The following is a 20,698-nucleotide window of genomic DNA, read 5'->3' as shown; positions in this document are numbered from 1 at the left end:
TTCAGAAATGCTGATTACGTATCATCAACCATTGGTCACTAAATAACAGTGGAACACCTCCTCTACCTGGGAAACTACTTTAGAACCTAACTTCCTTAATATTACCACTACATAAGCTTTCTGTGGTAGAAATAACTGACCAAGATACAGATATATAGCCTTCCCACTATCTTCCAGACAGCCAAAGTCAGCCTTTAAAAAGGAAATCTCCATTCTTGATGGCCACACCATTAAATATATTCAAGCAAAGTGCAACATTTTGTGCTGAACAAGATTTTCTTCACTACACTAAAATGGCAAAAGATTTCTATATTTCTATATTGCTCATCATTACCTTCCGGCAGGAAGGAAAAGATACAGAAACAAGCAGCTTAGTTTTCACTCTGACACAATCCCAACCTCAACTCTGTTTTCCCAAATCAAAACACAGCTTTAGACTACATATCAGCACAGCAGACTCAATGTTCACAGCATGGCAGATATAGGAAATAGAAGCAAGTATTCATCAATTTTACAAGTCATTTGGCAAAACAAGTACTCTGAGATTAACTCCACACACCCTCAAGTCTGGTGTTCTATTCTAATGTAGCTGACCATGTTTGAGTCAAGGGCTTCCAATCTACTTTGAAATGCTGCCAGAATGAGCTCTGAGGCTCAGCCAGCTAAAGGAATCCAGAGCCTGGTGTTGGATTTCACTTCTGGTCCTATAGGAATCTCCTCCTGGAGCTACAGAATACCAGTGTAGCCACAGGCTACAGATATCATAAAAGGCCACTGCTGCTTCTATATAATCTGTTGAACTTGGTACTCTGGAGTCAAATATACAGAAGACATGCAGAAACCCAATACATGGTTTTCCAAGTCAATGCACTATATTTGATTGATAATAAACCTGAAGAAGACTCCTATGACCTGAACTTGGAAAGCCCTATAATATAGCCAAATGGATTTTCATTAGGTATATATAATTGAAAAGTTTCCTACTTTGCACTATCAGGAGGAAGATAAGAAACACTTAACAAAGATTAATTATGTGCCAGGTGCTTTTTGGCATATCTTATCTCATTTAATCCTCACAACAATCCTGTCCACTTTTTATAGTCAAGTAGCTAATAAATGGCAGAGCTAGGATTAAACCTACATCTAGCTAGCTGATCCCCAAATCCACATCCTTTCCACTAAGCCACACTACCTCCTGTCTACTTTGCTCTGATAAACAAACTTTAAAAATTCAAGGAACTAAATGGAACGTGGTATCCTGGATTGGATAGAGAAACAGAAGACAGATATTAGCGAAAAATCTAAGTGAGTCCAAAAAGAGGTCTGGAGTGAGTCCAAAAAGAGGTCTGGAGTTTAGTTAATAGTATTGCGCCAATGTTAATTTGTTTGGACAAAGTATCATTATAATATAAGGTGTTAACATTACGGGAAATTAGGTAAAGAGTAGGTGGGAACTCTGTACTCTTTTTAAGACTGTACTGTAAGTCAAAATTATTCTAAAATAAAAAGCATATTTTTTAAAAGTCAAGGAAGTTATGAATCTCAGATATCGTCCAGAAGTCCAATACCCAACTGGATATTTCCAATGGGGCAGAAACGTGCGGTCTTTTCCATAATTATAAATTTTGAATCTACCAGAGATGTCAGTGCTGGCTGGCTTCATTAGTGTAGTACAAAAGCAAGTTAAGTTCAAACTCACATGACACCTTGGTCGTTGACCAGCAATAAAAATGCAGCCTGTCCTCAAAAAAGGAAAACCTCATCAAGCTGATCACGATAGCAGGTGACCTAAACAGCTGCTTTATAATATGCTGAAGTAAGCATTTATGGGTAATTGGGGAGCAGAAACAACACAAAGCCACCCAGAAGTAAAGGTTAGGATGATGTCATTAAAATGTTGGATTTTTGAGAAAGAGTACCGGCAGGTAGACCCAACTGACCCACAGTCATCAGAGAAGCAGAGATGGGTTCATCTTTTTTTGAGTGAAGACCTCATGCAAACCATGAAGAGACACAGCTGCAGAAAGCAGCAGACTCCACCCCCACGGGCACTTCACCTCAAACCAAAGGGCAGTCTCCCATCTGTTTATGCTGTGGAAATGGCTGCTGATCCCGCAATGACCTCCTCCAAGACACCTGCACACAGAGGTGGTTTCTACCAGGAATATCATCTGCAAAACACTGTCCATACACTTATATTAAAAATGTTCATATAGAGGCTTAAATCTCCATGCTGTTATTATAATCTAAAAGTTAGATCTCTTCTACCCTACCGACCCAGGATAAACATATGGTAAAACATTCTATACGTTCAGTTGTAACACGTTCAACTCAGTTGGGTTGCCAGCCCGCCAAGTGACTTAAGGTTAAACACATTTTTTTTGAAGGCTTCTTGTTTTTGTGTTCTCAGTGGGCTATTTATACCGTTTTCAAGCATTCCCCCCGCCTTTGGAATTTTAATTTACTGTGAGTGCTTCCCCCTTAGAGCATTCCCTAGTGCCATTTTATTCTTGACCCTTTTGAATAAAAATCCTTAATGAAGACATCTGAAAGGGGGGTGAAGGGCAGTAGAGAGACACCAGGGAAGCTTCTGAATTGTCCTCTGAAATTTTGTCATCTAGATGCTGAGGGTGGTCTCTTTGTTAAGAGTTTCGCATCCGGACCTTAAGGCCACATAATTAATGTTCCCACTGGAATCGTAGGGACTCTCTTTGAAAGAGTCTGTTGTCCAGTTTTCAGGCCACATTAGGCATGTTCCCGCCCAGGAGCAGGGCCTGAAAAGAATGTCGGTGTTTCCCTTCAGGTATAGGTGCCTGGGGGTCAGGGTGAGAGGGAACGGCAAGGGGTGGAGTGGGAGGCGGGTGATCGACAGGGATAGAAACGGTGTCTCCTCCTCCCTCTGAATGTGAAATAGCCAATGAGGTGGCGCGGCCGGGCCGGCCGGGCCGCCAGTGCCATATAGTATGCAGCAACCGGAGGAGTCACGTTGGGGGAACGGCAGAAAGCAGCTATCCTTTTACACTACTTTGCTCTAGCAGCTATCTTAATGGTGACTGCGTGGCCGGGGGGAAACCTGATCGGCCAGATCCAGCCGAAACCGGGAGGGAGGGAGTGGGCTTTCCGGAGGGGGGGAGGGGGGAGGGACACGAAGAAGGAGGAGTAAGAGAGGGGAAAAGAAAGAGGAAAAGAGTGCGAGGGAGTGAGGGAGGGAGGAAAATAAACAACAAAAAAATGTCCTCTTCCTCCCCCACCGGGCAGATTGCAAGTGCGGCGGACATCAAGCAGGAGAATGGGATGGAAAGCGCCTCGGAAGGGCAGGAGGCGCCCCGAGAAGTGGCGGGGGGCGCGGCGGCGGGGCTGAGCCCCCCGGCTCCAGCCCCTTTCCCCCTGGAGCCGGGGGACGCCGCGGCCACCGCCGCCAGGGTGAGCGGAGAGGAAGGGGCAGTGGCTGCAGCGGCGGCGGCCGGAGCGGCGGCGGATCAGGTACAACTCCACTCGGAACTTCTGGGCAGGCACCACCACGCCGCGGCCGCCGCCGCCGCCGCCGCGCAGACCCCACTGGCCTTCTCGCCCGACCATGTCGCCTGCGTGTGCGAGGCGCTGCAGCAGGGGGGGAACCTGGACCGCCTGGCCCGGTTCCTGTGGTCCCTGCCCCAGAGCGACCTGCTACGTGGCAACGAGAGCCTGCTGAAGGCGCGGGCGCTGGTGGCCTTCCACCAGGGCATCTACCCTGAGCTCTACAGCATCCTCGAGAGCCACAGCTTCGAGTCGGCCAACCACCCGCTGCTGCAGCAGCTCTGGTACAAGGCGCGCTACACCGAGGCCGAGCGAGCCCGCGGCCGGCCGCTGGGCGCCGTGGACAAGTACCGGCTGCGCAGGAAATTTCCCCTGCCCCGCACCATCTGGGACGGCGAGGAGACGGTGTATTGTTTCAAGGAGAAGTCGCGCAACGCGCTCAAGGAGCTCTACAAGCAGAATCGCTACCCTTCGCCCGCCGAGAAGCGGCACCTGGCCAAGATCACCGGCCTCTCCCTCACCCAGGTCAGCAACTGGTTCAAGAACCGCCGGCAGCGCGATCGGAACCCCTCTGAGACCCAGTCCAAAAGGTGAGCGCCAACTTTCCTCCTCCTCCCCCTTCCTCTCCCCAACCCCCTTCCCAGCTTTCTTTTCCTCCAAGTGCTTGCAAACATGGCGCTTACCTTCCCCACCAGCCTGGTCCGGCTGCCCACCTCTCCCCGCCCCCCACCTCTCTCCCCGGCTGGGGGAGGGGGGTCGGCGGCGGCGAGGGGCGGGGGAACCTTGCTCCTTACCCTCCCCCCACCTCCCCCCAGAAGTTTCTGGTCGCCCGCCTAGGTCTCAGTCCCCGCCCCCACCTCGGCTGGTCACTGCTGCCCGGTTTCCCACCCCCATCCCTCTGGCTTTGAAGTTGCCACTCTCTACCCGGTTCTAGCCGGGCGAAGGATCGTGTGTAGACGCCGGAAAGGCAGTTCTTGCTGCCGCCCGATGCCCACGGAGGTTGCCAGCGCCCGCCGGGGTCTGCACCTCCATGGGGTCACGCCGGCCCGGCGCGCGCACGCGCTCCCGGACCCCCAGGGTTCGGCTGCCCCAGGCAGGCGCTGGAGGTGGCCGTGGCGCTCCGGAGGGAGAAGAAAGTTGGTGGGGTCTGGAAGCGCAGAAGGGGGTCTGGGGACGTCGAGGTTTTATATGACAGAGTTAATCATTCACCCTGCCCGCTGTGGTTCCCTTCGCGGCCGCGGCAACTGTGGGGTGTTGGTGCGGCTCGGCTCTGCGGTGTTTTGAAACCTGATTCTGAACTCCTTCGGATCGAATTTCAGCGCCGCCGGGGTGGTGGGGCTAGAGGGCGGCTTCCCCGGCCCCCGAACCCTGCGGGGCTCCCTCCCGGTGTGGTGATTGGGGCTGGGGGCAGGCTGGCACCAGGCGGACAGCAGGGAAGGACTGGGGGCGCTATTCACTCCGCACCTCTTTGAGCGCCCACCCTGGCGGGTTTGAACTTTTTGACTGCCAGGTATTTTTTCCCAACCGGTAGAAAATACCGGGTTTTCCTCCTCTTTTGTACGTCCTCCTGAGTCAGACACCTGGTCTGTGTGTATTGTTGGACAAAGTAAAGAGACGGTCGCCGAAAGGGATGGTGTCGCCAGCCCCGCGGGGAAAGGAGAGAAAGAATCCAAAAGCAGCTCGAAGGTTCTGCTCAGGGGAGGAATCTGGGAGCCGGGGAGCCCGGCCCGGCGGGGAGAAGGCGATCACCCGGCGCGTTCCAGAGCCCGCCGCGGGCCGCTCCTGCCCGTTTCTCGCCCAAGGCTCCGTGCCCGAACCCGGCCTCGCGGTAACCAAAACAAAACGCGCACTGCGACCTGTGTGCACCCCTCCGCGGACTTGCGGGGGCGACCCAGAGGAGGCGCCTTGGTAACTCCACGCCACCTGTCCCCGTGCCTACTTGAGGCAGCGGATCCTGTCGGCGACGGAATCCGATGGGCAGGGGGTAGGGGGGTGGGGAGCGGGCGCGGCGCGCCGGCCAGCTGCCCTGGAGCCTCCACTCCCTGACCGGGCGCGTTCTCCGCGTCTCCCCAGCCACACTCAGCCTGCTTCGCCCCACCAACACACACACCCGCTCCCAGCCCAGTTGCCTGGTTGAGGCCCCTTTCCGGATCTACCTCCCACCCGCATCCCCGGTGAGTCACCCTCGCAGACGGCGACGGCGGCTCAGCCTCAGCTCGTAAATCAAAGCGCCTTCTGCGCTCCTGGCCCCGCAGTCCGGGGTAATCCCCTCCCCTCGGCATGAAAGCGAACCGACCTCGGGGCACTGCAGAGATGTCGGATCTTCTGCCGGGCCAAGTCCCGCCGCACTCCAAACTGCCTCTGTCCTACCATCCTTTCTCCCCCGGCCCAGCCTCAGACCAAATGGGAAACACCCACCACTACCCCTCCCCAGATTTGGTATTTACCCCCAAATCGGAGAACTGAGGAACACAGTCTTGTTTGGAACAGAAGGACTGAGGGTGCTGGGGAAGGGGTCTGAAAGGTACAAGGCCACTGAGTGACCCACACCCTTTCCCTCCCACCTCACCAGGGCACTGGATGGTGTTTGTTAAATAGGCCCCTATGGCTTTCTTTGGATTCAAAGGCGACTGCACATAACAGTTCTTGGGTTGAAAGTGCCTTTCCTACAACAAGACAGCCACTTTGTTGAATGAGACAGTTGTCAGTCTGGTGGAGTAGAAGTTTGGGAGCAGGTGAGAAAATGATCTCTTGTTAACTAACTGGCAGACAAAACTGAGTACTTCCCACCTCCTGTTCCTTTGACAGTTTCATTTACCTCCAAAATCACACTAATCTGAATTGGTTTGAGGGGAAGGGAAAGAGTTCCTAAACAGAAATGACTGACCACCCCTTTAATGAGTTTTTTTTTCTGTGGTATAGGTAGCAGCATATTTAACAGTAATAAATAACTTCAGTGCTATAAAAACATGTAGACAATTCTCCTGTAAATCCTATTAGCTGAATTTATATCTTTTAGACCTCTGGACTTTCTCTGAACTTATTATTAGTAAAGGTTATTGAGACATGAGATTTCCTCTTCTCAGATGCCCTGGTCAGAATCTGCTGAAAGGCCTCAGAGCTAAAACAAGACTAGAAGACTTAACTGCTGTGCTTTCCTTAAACACTACCTTTAATGGGATTAGAGGCTGGTTTTCCAAACAGTTGGCACTATATAGATTGCCATTCCCATGACTTTCTGAATGTCTTGATTTCCTCCTCTGTACAGTGAGTCGGATGGCAATCCTAGCACTGAAGATGAATCCAGCAAGGGTCATGAAGATTTGTCTCCTCATCCACTCTCCAGTTCATCCGATGGTGTCACCAACCTCAGCCTTTCCAGTCACATGGAGCCAGTATATATGCAACAAATTGGAAATGCTAAAATATCATTAAGCTCTTCTGGAGTTTTGTTGAATGGAAGTTTGGTACCTGCCAGTACTTCACCTGTCTTCCTTAATGGTAATTCTTTCATTCAGGGACCCAATGGAGTTATCCTTAATGGATTAAGTGTGGGAAATACACAGACAGTGTCACTGAACCCACCAAAAATGGCATCAAACATTGTGAGCAATGGTATATCCATGACTGACATACTGGGGTCTACCTCCCAGGATGTGAAGGAATTCAAAGTTCTCCAGAGTTCTTCAACTAACTCAGCAGCCACCACCTCCTATAGCCCCAGTGCTCCTGTGTCATTCCCAGGGCTGATACCCAGCACTGAGGTGAAAAGAGAAGGTATTCAAACAGTGGCTTCCCAGGATGGAGGTTCTGTAGTGACTTTTACCACACCAGTGCAAATTAACCAGTATGGCATCGTCCAGATCCCCAATTCCGGAGCAAGCAATCAGTTCCTTAATGGGAGCATTGGATTCTCTCCACTGCAGCTGCCTCCTGTTTCAGTGGCAGCTTCACAAGGTAAAAGTCTGGTTTGGTACCGTAATGCACCAGTGAATGTTTTAGCCAGCTGCTGTAAATGACGCATTTGGTGAGAGCTATAGATTGCTGTTACTGTTCAGGTACCTTACTGGCTGCCACAGCTGCAGAATAGCCTTGATTTGTTCCTCTTTCTTCACAACATCCATGTAATATCCAGCTTGCTTGGTTCCCTGGCATCATGGGGGTGGGTTTTTATTTTCCCAACAACTGAATGGAAAAATACAGTTCGTAGTGAGTCCTGCCAGTTCTACAATTATAGAAATATGCTAAGTCAATCGGTGCTTACAAAGTAACTCACTGCTTGACATTTTAAGATTAAAAATTAATAATATTGCTAGAACACAAAATAAGTCAAGCAGTTGGTAAGAATGTGTAGACTTCACCTAAGCATTTTTTATTTGACCAAAAGGAGTTTTAGAAGAGCGAGCTAAAGAGACTGGATCATTTGCGTTTGATTCATGTTCCTCCTATAAGTAAGACTAACAGACCTAAAGGGAGAACAGAGGAGTATGTGATTGTCTGTTGCTATGCATGTATACTTGCCCCCTAAATGTGTGGGTTTATTTATGGAGGTAACTGTAAGCCTTATTTTATATGTTGGTGGCTTTACTCAGGCATCTGCTAAAGGAAGCGCTGATCTGAAATTTGGGAAACTTGAGGCTGATATGCCAGTTCTTCAATGACTTTAAGCAAATCTGGATGGCTCTGTGTCATTGTTTCTCTGTAGAAACAGGAATGGTTAGAATGGCAGTGGAGGTTGCAGAGCTGCTAGAATTCAGGAGTGGGAGATGTTAGTGCATATTTGCCTTCCTGGAAGCAAATCTGAAAGTCCAAATTTTTACCCAAACAAAATAAGTGACTGTTTGCCTTAAAGATCAGCTTCCTGTAAAATGGTTTTATCCAAAAAAAACACCTCAATTTATACACAACTCTTGTTTCCACAACTATGGTCTACTTCAGTTTGTTTGAGGCATTAATGGAAGAATTGTTGTGCAGTAAATTCCATTCTGTTCATTTGTTTCTCTTTAGGTAAAATGGTAGTATAGTAACACACAACAGTCCTGCAGCATGCCATTTATTTCTTCATTGTTCCAGGCTATGGAAAGGATTAAGCTTAGTCACTATCCAACACAGGGCAAAAATAGGAAAACCACAGGGAGAGCCAAAGTGCTTAGTTTACAATACTTTAATGTGGATCTAACCCTTTTTCTCTCTTTAGGAAATTTCCAAATAGTAGGTAACATTTTAAAGACAACAAATTTGAGCAAAAAGCATGGTATGTACATTGGGGGAGAAGAAAAGCAGGAGTACTTCTCACACATAAACTAAAAAAGTGCTACCATAGAAAATTATTACAAACTAATAGCTAATTCTTAAAATGGGACATTTAATATGAATAAGAACAGCATTTTCAGTTAAAGTAGCTAAGATCAAATGACAGAGCTGTCAATCCTTAGACTTGTCTGGGTGAGTTGAAGACATAAGTTTAACCAGATGGCCCAGGAAACAACGTTCCCTTAGAGTAACTGTGTATTGCAGTTCTCAGTAAAGCATTTGGGGATTCAGCCTTTCTCAAAACAGATACCAAGCCTTTCTTAAAAATGGCTAGACAAGGTAGATTATCTTTCTATAGACGAAATTTATATAGAAAAGCAGAATCTCTATTTCTTTTGCTCACTTTATAATCTGAGTAAATAAAGGGTTTTTTTTAAGCATCATTATAAAATTATACTTTGTACCTATATCATTTCTCAACTGGGTTTTTTTTAACTGATTTTGAAATGATTGTTCAATTTATAATTCAATTGCAGCTATACTTAAATATCAAGTTTTAGATCACATCTGCTTTTCCCCCTTCATCTATGTATTTTATAATATCTACACATTTAGAAATATTATTTTATTTATATTCCGTAGCAGTTTGGGAAAATGTCGCACCTATTATGTTATATATAGCCCTATCAAAAAATTATGAATCATTTTGTTCACAAATACACTGGCAAACAATTTCACAAACGCATACACACAACAAAGTAACCATCTATTTCAGATGTCTTTTGCTACAGTTTAGTAGTCAACAAGAATTTTAAAGCCTTTTTAGTTCGTTTGACCTGGAACAAAGATTTACGTTAGAGAAGAGCTCAAACATATGTAGAAATGTTTTTCTTAAGTTCAAATAAGGTGTTTTCATTTTTTGTTTGTTTAAAGCCATTCCTTTGCATTTAAGGTGCTTAAAAATGTTGGGGGGCTTCCCTGGTAGCGCAGTGGTTGAGAGTCCGCCTGCCGATGCAGGGGACACGGGTTCGTTCCCCGGTCCGGGAAGATCCCACGTGCCGCGGAGCGGCTGGGCCCGTGAGCCATGGCCGCTGAGCCTGCACGTCCGGAGCCTGTGCTCCAAAATGGGAGAGGCCACAGCAGTGAGAGGCCAGCGTACCGCAAAAAAAAAAAAAAAGAATGTTTGGAAGACATATAAACAGCCCTGTGACATACATTTATCAATAGAGGTGGCAGCGTAATCACAGTTATTCTATTAATTCAAGGAGGGAAATGTTTTAGGTGAATTACCTTTAACATTAGGCTGTTTTCTCAAAATAATGAAGAGTTTACTGAACATCTAATTCAAGATCAGGGTAAACATCCTGCTTGAATTATTCTGTCACAAAACTCCCCCATGTCCACCTTTCCTTTAATGGCAAGATAATTGCCATTATTTCACTGTGCCTAGGAAAAGACTCAGAAAGAAAAGGGTTTTATTTGATGGTGTGAGTTGGGGGGGAGGGGGTCTAATTTGTCTGCATTTTCTGAGTTAGCTGATTTGAACAACTCAGCTTTCTACTTATATTTCTTTTACTACTTCTGGTCTCTGTAGAACATTATAATGAGAGTCTCAAAAGATACAAACCTTTTACAGAAGCATTAGCTCTAGCTCTTTATGTTAATCTGTGTTTTAAAAAGCACATTTCATTATTATCATTAATTCTTCCTGTAACTACAACACTGAAAATTCAGAACTAGCACAACAAAAGGAAAAAAAAAAAAACTATTGAATGTTTTGTTGACTTGACTTTATGGTTAGTTTGGTGAAACTTTGCAACTTGTCTGTACAGGTTTATATGGTTAACTGTAAGCCCCAGGGTAACTCATTTATGTGGTATTTTCTGCATTTCCGTTTATATTTTATGTCAGTTACTGAGCTTGCCCTGAACAAAGGCATTCTCTTTCACATTTTTGTTTTCTAGTTCTAACTGGCAGAGCGAGCAATAACTATCAACTAATTGAGAGATATCAAGTCTCAGTAATACTGAACCAGAAACTTCACTGAAATTAGAACTTGGAAACAACATTTTTTTTTTTCACATTTGATTTCTAAGCCAGTAGTTCTTGCTCCCGCTTCATCACCAGAATTACTCAAGGAGTTAAAAATACACCTGTTCTGGGATTTACTGAGTCAGATAGATAGATTCTCAAGAGTGGAGTCTTGAAATCTGTAGTTTTAAGTGCCCAAGGTGATTCTACGGAACCTGAGAAAAATCATGTGTGTAAAAAATAACTTTTTTCTTTCCTTATCAGCCCCATCAATGATAATCTGTACTTCATTTTTTTTTTTTTTAGGTAATATTTCAGTAAATTCAAGCACTTCAGATGGGAGCACATTTACAAGTGAGTCCGCCACAGTCCAGCAAGGAAAGGTTTTCTTGAGCTCTCTTGCTCCCAGTGCAGTGGTATACACTGTTCCTAATTCAGGCCAGACTATAGGATCTGTTAAACAGGAGGGTGTGGAGAGGAGCCTGGTGTTTTCTCAGTTGATGCCTGTCAATCAGAATGCACAAGTAAATGCAAACCTGTCTTCTGAAAGTATCTCGGGAAGTGGCCTCCACCCACTGTCCTCCTCCTTAGTTAATGTATCCCCAACTCACAATTTTTCCCTGACTCCCCCTACCATACTAAACCCCACTGAGCTAAACCCTGACATTGCTGATAGCCAGCCAATGTCTGCACCTGTGGCAAGCAAATCTACTGTGACATCTGTCAGCAACACTAACTATGCAACTCTTCAGAACTGCTCCCTTATTACTGGTCAAGATCTATTATCAGTACCCATGACCCAGGCTGCCCTTGGGGAAATAGTTCCCACAGCTGAAGCCCAGGTGAGTCACCCCTCCCCTACAGTACACCAGGATTTTGTCAGAGAACATCATCTGGTTATGCAATCAGTAGCTAACATAAAAGAGAATTTCTTAACAAATTCTGAGAGCAAAGCAACAAGCAACTTAATGATGCTGGACTCCAAATCCAAGTATGTCCTAGAGGGCATGGTTGAGACTGTCTGTGAAGACCTGGAAACAGACAAAAAAGAGCTTGCCAAGCTCCAGACTGTCCAATTGGATGAAGAGATGCAAGACTTGTAAACTTAATTTCTTTTTTTTTTTTCTGGCATCAGCAGGCAAATCTTTTCATGAAGACCTGAGGACATAAAGGATTTTCCCATTTGAAGGGAAACATTAGTTTTGCAAGTAAATGCATTCAAGAGACTTTGGATTGATCTGAATGAAGATCACAGTTAAATATGCAGGAGTAGAACTGCATTACTGCAGCCTTTTTGTTCACATGTGTTCTCTTTTAGATAGATGGAGACAGAGGAACAAGATGAAATATATCAAGAAGTCAAAGTGTATCATTTGGTTGACTTAACATAATTCTAAGATCAAATGGAACTTGATAAATAGTTTTCTAAATTAAAAATGTATACACTTAAGGTAGAAATTAAATATCACTACAGAGCGTTAGAAACAATACAATTCTTTTTGTTTACTTTTACTCCACGGGCATTGGTAAGGTTAAGAAGCATAAAAGGTACTCTACACTATTCTAAGGGTATATTTTTGAATATGTGCATTTCTGTTTTTCAGCATTTTTGTGAAAGTCTTGGCTTGTCTCTATACGTTTCCAAATGTGATTGGTAATAGTTCACTGTGGCTGAGAAAGTTTGCAACTCCACTAAAAACTCTGAAACAAACTTCAGTATGAGTGTAAATATATTAGTCCTATAAGCAAGAATTTGGGTAATTACAGTGAATTTTATTTATGCTGTATATGTTTCTCTTATACTTCAGACACTATGAACTGAAAAGAAAAATGTTTTTGTACTGTTTAATTTATTTTTATTGTTTGAACAGGAAGTGAACAGTTATTTCCAACAAAGTTTTACTTTTTGTAGGATTTTAAAAGTAATGATTTTTATCAGGAGTCTATTAAGGTCAATATTAATAACACTGAAACAAGAAATCTAACTCCCAGTATTGGAATTTTGGTACTTTTTTTCACATCCTTGTTCCTTATTTAGCAACTCTCTGATTCATTTAAATATATTTTCTACAGAATTCTATGTGCCTTTTTACCTTGTGGCCTTTTTATTATTCTTACTAAGGTACAGAAGTTTCAACAGAAGCACTGATGACTCCTTTCTACTATCCAACAGGGTTAATTTCACAGAATTGCTCTAAATCTGAAGAACTTAAGTTTCACTTATATTATTAGAGTTAATGTTTATGATGCAAGTGGTTGAACAATTAATTATTGTTGATACTTTTCATTACAAAGAAGTAACAGTTATAGACCACCATGTAAAACCAATTCTGGAGGCTATGAAAACAACCATTTTAAAGGAAAGAAAGAATATGTAACTTCTATTGAGCTGAATTATGTCCTGTTGAAACTTAGTTCTAAATGTTTTAACTCAGTTGTTACATTATGACATATGACTGTTGTTTGCACTATATTATCACCTCTTCTTTAAAAGTAAATCTTTCGGGGTTTCTGTAAGAAGCTTGTTTGATAATGTTGTGAGCTGTGGTTACAGTTTTTATCAGGACTCTGAACAGAAGATGTAATAATACAAATACATTTATGTAGTGAGTAAAGTCTCTGGCCTCTGAAAAGCAAGAAAAGTGAGAAAATGATCTCTTCAGAGATGACAGAAAGTTGTTGAACATGAAGATGTCACCACATATTGCTTTCTTTAAGATTGGAACAAAGGGTCCACTGTAAATGTCTACATGCCCATCAGCCTAGCATGTTGAATAAGGGCCATAGAGGATTTAACTTTTGTTGTTATTGCAAATGGAACTTGCAGGCATAGGTGAAGAGCCCTTTGAAGAATTCCTCCCCCATCATTTTTTTTCTCCCTCATTTTGATAAAGAACTTAGGTCCCATTTTTTTATGGAATTAGCGAATGTTCCTAAACTGCTGAAATTACGTGTTTTTTTGTTTTGTTTTGTTTTACAACATCAGGTCTTTTAGAGTTCCTTCCACTCCACCACTACTTATACAGCTTGTTTGTTTCTTTGGGTGTGTGCTGATCATGTTACTGAGATTAATTACATGGGTCTATAGTGCAGTTTACATGAAAATGATGTTTTCCACTTGATTGCTGCAAATATCAAGAGTTTGTTAATTATTTTAAAATACCCATCCAATAAGAAAGATGGGAAGGTTTAAAAAGTTATATATGTTATATATACATATATATAACAGGAAAAGTTTTGTGTCTTCCAAAAATATAAGACTCTTTTATTCACAGTTCTTCCTCTTTTCTTCCTTAAGAAAGAGAAAGATAGCACAAAACTTAAGACTTACCTAGGAAACCTATTCATACTCCAACATGATGTAATTATACCCCTACAGTTACTCCAGGTAGCTATACAATATACCAGGTAAGAATCAATGCACATTATAAAGAACTTGTTCTTTTCTATTCTTTCAGTAAAATAAGGGCCAGTTGTTATGTAGCCCATATATATGGGAATGAAATAAGATAAACCCCATGATCTCCTTGCACAGAATTGCAAATGTTTTTTTGCAGTACCAAGGGCCAGACTCAGAACCCTTGTCAGAATTTCCCTCTTACGTAAACCAATGCTTGAAGATGCTGCAAATGACCCTCTAATGATCCCCAAAGAGGAATCAGAATAGGGATAGATAACTCCCTGCAAACCCCAACCCCTGCTGCTGGCTGTGTGAGCCTATCTATGCACTCTATCAGTCAGAATTGATATATAGCTCTTAGTTACATCCAGTAAAGGACAGCCTGTTGTTTAAAGAGAAGGTGCATTTGTTCCTCAGTCAAGCAAGAGCACCTGTGTTGTACTGCTTTATAGCTCATGTATATTCATAGTAAAGAAAAGACTGAATTATACACGTTTCAGTGCCTTTCTTGTGTTACGAAAGGCAGGTAGATGTTATAGCCATAGATAAAATTCATAGTTGAATTGCACACTGACCTTAAATCTCCCTGTATATGCCCTTGCGTCTTGCATGTTAAAAGCTGGATAATTGGGTAGATATTGCAGCCTGCCCTACTACATGTTAGACAAGTGTGCATTAGTACATAACCAGAAGTTCTTCATTCTTTAAAATGTTTTTGACAGATCATCTCATCATAAAAATATAAATAATTCAGGAAAACTGTGGGGAAAAGAATTACATTTTATAGAAGATGTTTCAAAGTCTTCTTAGAGCTTAGATAATAGAGTCTAACAGTTATTTTGTATCTAACTGATACATTTTATGTTAATTTCTTATTACCACCACACATTTTATTACTCAAAATTGTATAGCATGTGACTCTTTTGGCTTTCAGGGTTCTCAAAAATTTTTTATTCTTTTGTTGCATGTACTGTATGTTTAGAGGCAACCAGTTATATACTCAATATGGTTTTACTGTGCCTTACACAAAGAGAAAATCTATACAGAATGTATATCATGGGGTGGGGTAACAGAGTCTATACTGCACTGTTAGGTGATGGCACACAGAGCATGTCCCAGAACATTTCTGTGCTTAATTACCCAACCAAAGAGATCTAAAGTATGTATGTTGTACTGTAATAGGGGTTTATGCCTGGACAATTAAGTGTTTTATTTGTTTTCTGAAATGATGTGAACTTATTTTTCTAAACACTATGCTAAATAAACTTTATATTTATACATACCTTATGTTGAAAAAGTTATTTATCCCTGGGAAAGCAGAGAAGAGTAAAGAGAAGAAAAACAAAAATCCACAAACATTTCATAGGCTTGCAAATATAAGAGGAGTCATTTGGGGAAAATAGTCTGTTGGTCTTTATACAAAATTACCCAACTCACTTAATTGTACTGCATACTCAGAGCTAAATGATTAGATTTCATCCTCCTTAAAGGAAAGAAATGTGTCATTCATTTAGGTGTCCCCAAATCTGAATCTGATACCATTTTCAATGGAATTAAATTGAAAGGTCCAAGGACCTTTCCTTTCCCAACCTTACTGAAAGAGCTCAGTATCACCCCATCTTTAAGGCACTCCCATTATCCAAAGTCTGGTTATACCACAGCTGGGTCCACCAGTGGTTTGGCTTAAAACTATGGACAGAACAGCATTACTGAGTGTGTAGAAGAGTCAGCCTTAGTACAGTTTGGTCCTCATGTTAAAATTACATGACATCTGATTTTGCATGCCTCCCACACTGAAATGAAGAGGAAACTAGATTAAAAAAATAGACTGGGACCACCTGTACAACTCTATTACAAAACTAAAGTCATCAAATTAATTTCAGGTATTATGTGTAGTGTTTTTTATAATCTTGTCATTCAGTTCATTTATTTACAAATTTTCTATGTAGTTAAACCAGTTAAAGTGAATAGTGTCTCAGTAAGTGGGTACTGTATAGGGTCAGAAATTATGGAGTGATGATATTTTATAATATCTTAACCAAACATTTTTAAAATTTTTATTTTATATTGGAGTATAGTTGATTAACAATGTTGTGTTAGTTTCAGGTGTACAGTAAAGTGATTCAGTTATACATATATATATTCTTTTTCAAATTTTTTGGCTGCATTGGGTCTTCGTTGCTGCGCACGGGCTCTCTCTAGTTGCAGCAAGCGGAGGCTACTCTTCACTGCGGTGCGCGGGCTTCTCACTGCGGTGGCTTCTCTTCTCTAGAGCCACACGGGCTCTAGGCATGCAGGCTTCAGTAGTTGTGGCATGCAGCCTCAGTAGTTGTGGCTCACAGGCGCTAGAGCGCAGGCTCAGTAGTTGTGGCACACGGGCTTAGTTGCTCCGCGGCATGTGGGATCTTCCCGGACCAGAGCTCAAACCCATGTCCCCTGCATTGGCAGGCGGATTCTTAACCACTGCACCACCAGGGAAGCCCTTAATGAAACATTTTTAAAACATTTGACAAGGTTACTGATCTACTTCAAACATTTTTTTTAGCGACAAAATTTTTTAATTTTATTTTACCGTAGTATAGTTGATTAAAATGTTGTGTTACTTCAAACATTTTTGTAGCTCCTTGGAAACTAGCAAATTAAAACCCCTCAATGGGATTCAAGACCTTTAGCTATATGATTCCATCCCACCTTGCCAGTTTGATTAAAAATAATAAATGTGGAAATTTACCTTTGTACCTCACCATTTCCAATACAGTAGATAGTAAATAAACAAAATACATTCAGATAATGGTCAATGCTATAAAGACAATAACAGGGTGATGGAATTGAGAATGGGGAATGGGTAGAGGTGGGGATTAGATTGGTCAAGGAAGGTCTCTGAAGAAGTGACATTTCAGAAGAGAGATTTGAACGGTTCAAGGGAGCCAGCCTGCAAGACCTAGAAAAGAGCATTCCAGCCATAGGGAACAGCAAATACAAAGGCCCTGAGGGAGGAGCACAGCGGCTGGATCACAGTGTTATACACTCTAGGGGTCATGTGAAAGGAGATCCAGTCAGAGAGACAGGCAGGGACCAGATCACAGGTAGGGCTTTACTAGTCTGTGATGCACTTCCCTAATGAATATCTTCAGAATATCCTAGTCACCTATGACTCTATATATGAAAATTTAAACTATTATCTTCACTATAAACCTGTTCTCCACTGTGTGTTCCTCATTCATCCATTGGCCAAATATAAAATCTGGGATTCACTCTGGTGTCTTCTGTCCCTTTCTTCCCACCTCCTCCACCAGATCACTACATCTATCCATGTCTGCTCATTTACTGTCTCTTGAATTAGTTCTTACCCCTCCATTTCTAGGGTTACTGCTATAGTTTACATAATTACCGTTTCTCGACTGAATTATTGCAGCCTCTGCCTGCTTGGTATCCAGTGTCTGGTCCTCATTCCAGGCTACATTACAACTATATTCAGATAGGACTTTCAGAATTCAAGACTTATCCCAGCCTCACATGCTAGTTTGAAATCTTCAATGGCTCTCCATTGCTTATGAAATACCATTTAAACTCCTTAACATACAAAGCCTCCAAGACCCAGGCCTTACATCTCTGTCTGGTCACGTCTCCAGCCACATGAATCTGTTCCTTACAGGCACCAGGTTCTTTCTTACCTACCAGATCTCCCAGACTCACTAGGAAGTGAGTCTGCTCCAGGAAGCTCTGTCTCACCCTCATAAACAGAATAGTACATGGCTGATTCTGTGATCAGACAGGAATTTATATCTTCCTTTCATGTGGCACTTATCACATCACTGTAATTATGTGTTTGCCTCAACACTTTCATCTTTGTTTCTCCTTTAGTGTAGCAGAGCACAGTAAGCACTTAAAAATTATTTGTTGAATGAATAGTGACCCGAACAGTCATCCATCCCTTTAAATCATTTCACTTGCTTGGATTAGGGAACTTTATGGCTCAACTGGTTAAACTATTATCCCTATTTAGAGAACAAAAATAAATCACTGCATTTTGGGGTAGGGTCTGAGAGTGGTACTGTGAATCTCCTAACATTGGTAGATGGTCTTCATGGTGATTATTTTCCTTACTGCTCCAAGGTTTTTTCCACTTACTTCCAAACAGAGGCTGGGTTCCAGATGATACAAAGTTTGACAGACAATTGGGGGCATTAGCAAAAATGTACTCACTAAGATTTTTTAGATCAATGTTTCAAAATAGCGGTATTTATACTTATACACAGATATGCTCTCTAAAAATATTCTCTCTATGGATATATTCCTATTATTGTATTTAAACTGAGCAGATGTCTAAAGAGTCTATAAGGAATAGTTAATGGAATGTAGAGTTTAGGCATCAGGAAATCTGGATTCTAGTTAGCCTTTAGATTTGGGAAATATCAACTCACCTCTCTTTTCTTCCATTGAAATGGGTGTGTTGGATATCATTATATTTGAGATCCATGTAGTTATAAGAAGAGAAAAAGGGTTAATAAAATGCACTCCCTCCCAGGCCACCCCACAGGTTAAGACAATCGAATCAATTGCAGAGTGAAAGTACACTGTGACCTGCCAAGGGCTATAAAAGTAAGATAAAATAACTGATATTGAGTCAACAACCTGTGACACCCTAGGACTATTTAGAGGTGTACAGCTAGGTGAGGCAGGGCTGCTTTTGTACTTTTCCACCTTCTTCACCTGTATCTACTTTGCTCCCTAATGGGTCTGCCCTTCCCTCAGGTATTGTCCTACCTTCCCAAGCTCCTTAAGTGATAATCCTGGTGTGGGTAGTTAATAGTTTAAGGTATGAAGAGCCCAACCCTCCACCCCTTGGGAATTTGTATTTTAAGGAAGCCTTTTAAAGATGCAAAAGAACAAAGCTATCATCATGGATGATAAGTTGCAGATCAATAAAACTGAGCAAGGTGTTCCCTATTTCTAAGCACAACAGACAAGTGTGTGTTTGTGTGTGTGTATGTGTGCATGTGTGTGGGTTTGGAGACTAGGGAGAGAAGGATGGATGAGTGGAGGAAAAGCAAATGTCACCCTTTCCTTTCTTAATGTGCTCCACTTCCCTACTGGGTATCAAGGACCAGACAGTGGAATCTGAGCTGTTGGATCCTCTGAAAACAGTTAAGTGTAGTTTCCCCACACACATCTTATCCAGAGCCTGGATAATTACCTTCAAGAGGATTCCTGTGTTGAAAAGTCATTAGCTATAATGAAACCATAAAAATTAGCCGTAGAAAAACAAGGGTTGTTTTGGGTTTTTTGTTTTGTTTTCTTTCCTTTTTAAGGTGTGAGCTACTTAGGAGGTGTGCCAAAGAGAAACACAAAATATATGTTTGGTTAAAATTAGGGAATGTAATACAAGTTTGTATTCATTTTTATTTATTTAATAAGTATATTCTTACTGTGTTCTTTAACATGTGGATGACATTGAATATCCTAGTATAAACAATATTCATTCCTTGGCAAATTTATTGTATTAGCACTTAATGGGAATGAGGATGGATTAAATTCTGTCCCTGCATGAATACTCATCAGGGATCTTAAAAGGGATCAAGAGGGGCTTCCCTGGTGGCGCATCAGGGATCTTAAAAGTGATCCAGAGGGTTTTCCCTGGTGGCGCAGTGGTTGAGAGTCCACCTGCCGATGCAGGGGACACGAGTTCGTGCCCCAGTCCGGGAAGATCCCACATGCCGCGGAGCGGCTGGGCCCGTGAGCCATGGCCGCTGAGCCTGCGTGTCCGGAGCCTGTGCTCCACAACAGGAGAGGCCACAACAGTGAGAGGCCCGCATACCGCAAAAAAAAAAAAAAAAAAAAAAAAAGTGATCAAGAGACTGGCACAACATTGTAAATCAACTATACTTCAATAAAAAATATATATATATTTTAAAAGTGACCAAGTATCCTATCCCAATCATCCCAGGTAGATTTTCCAAAATATCTCCAATGAACACACACTAGTTCTAAGAATACATACAATCTCACCTAATAAGAGCCCCTTACTTCTAGTCTCATTATACAATCATACTCTGATATCTTAACACATATCTGTCTTCCCAAGGATGAGTACAGATTTTTGAATCAGGTAGCAAACTGGTAGTGTTATAATACTGAGCTCACAGCATGAGTCACGCTATATTAAAACAGAATTTGTGTTTTTTCAAGGAGGAATAAATTAGGCTAAAATTTGCCTTTAGTTAATTTATTTTACTTTTATTATTTTAAAGTTGTATTCATGTACTGCTATGCAATATTATACATATTATTAAAATTCACAAAATCAAAATTGTACAAGTATATAAAGGTGAATAAGTTCTTATTATTGTTTACATTTCCCAAGGAATCTTCTTGGACACCATTTGGAGGAAATATACCCCACTTTGGAGATGAGTGCTGCAAGCTAGTGTTTCCTAATTTTAATGTGCATATGTAAATAGCTTGAAGATCCTGATTAAGTGTGGATTCTGATTCGGT

The 20,698-nt window shown here is 42.4% G+C and overlaps 1 protein-coding gene across 1 annotated transcript; it reads left to right on the top strand.

Annotated features, from left to right (window-relative positions):
- Window positions 1-3,188: 3,188 nt before the first annotated feature.
- Window positions 3,189-15,480, top strand: LOC101269746 (homeobox protein SIX4). Its single transcript, XM_004262097.3, has 3 exons — window positions 3,189-4,106; window positions 6,785-7,473; window positions 11,107-15,480. Exons 1-3 carry the CDS (start codon window positions 3,232-3,234, stop codon window positions 11,901-11,903), a joined length of 2,361 nt encoding a protein of 786 aa, XP_004262145.1. The 5' UTR covers window positions 3,189-3,231; the 3' UTR covers window positions 11,904-15,480.
- Window positions 15,481-20,698: the final 5,218 nt, after the last annotated feature.

Source organism: Orcinus orca, chromosome 2, assembly GCF_937001465.1.
Source record: "Orcinus orca chromosome 2, mOrcOrc1.1, whole genome shotgun sequence".
In the NCBI taxonomy this organism is placed as follows: domain Eukaryota; kingdom Metazoa; phylum Chordata; class Mammalia; order Artiodactyla; family Delphinidae; genus Orcinus; species Orcinus orca.
Note: the sequence above shows the minus strand (reverse complement) of the source record. Positions and strands in the feature narration are given on the sequence as shown.

Excerpts from the sequence above, each read along its gene's own strand:
- LOC101269746 (XM_004262097.3), top strand. The coding sequence starts at position 3,232 with ATGTCCTCTTCCTCCCCCACCGGGCAGATTGCAAGTGCGGCGGACATC. Across the intron at positions 4,107-6,784 it reads TCTGAGACCCAGTCCAAAAG|TGAGTCGGATGGCAATCCTA; the intron begins GTGAGCGCCAAC and ends TCCTCTGTACAG. Across the intron at positions 7,474-11,106 it reads TTCAGTGGCAGCTTCACAAG|GTAATATTTCAGTAAATTCA; the intron begins GTAAAAGTCTGG and ends TTTTTTTTTTAG.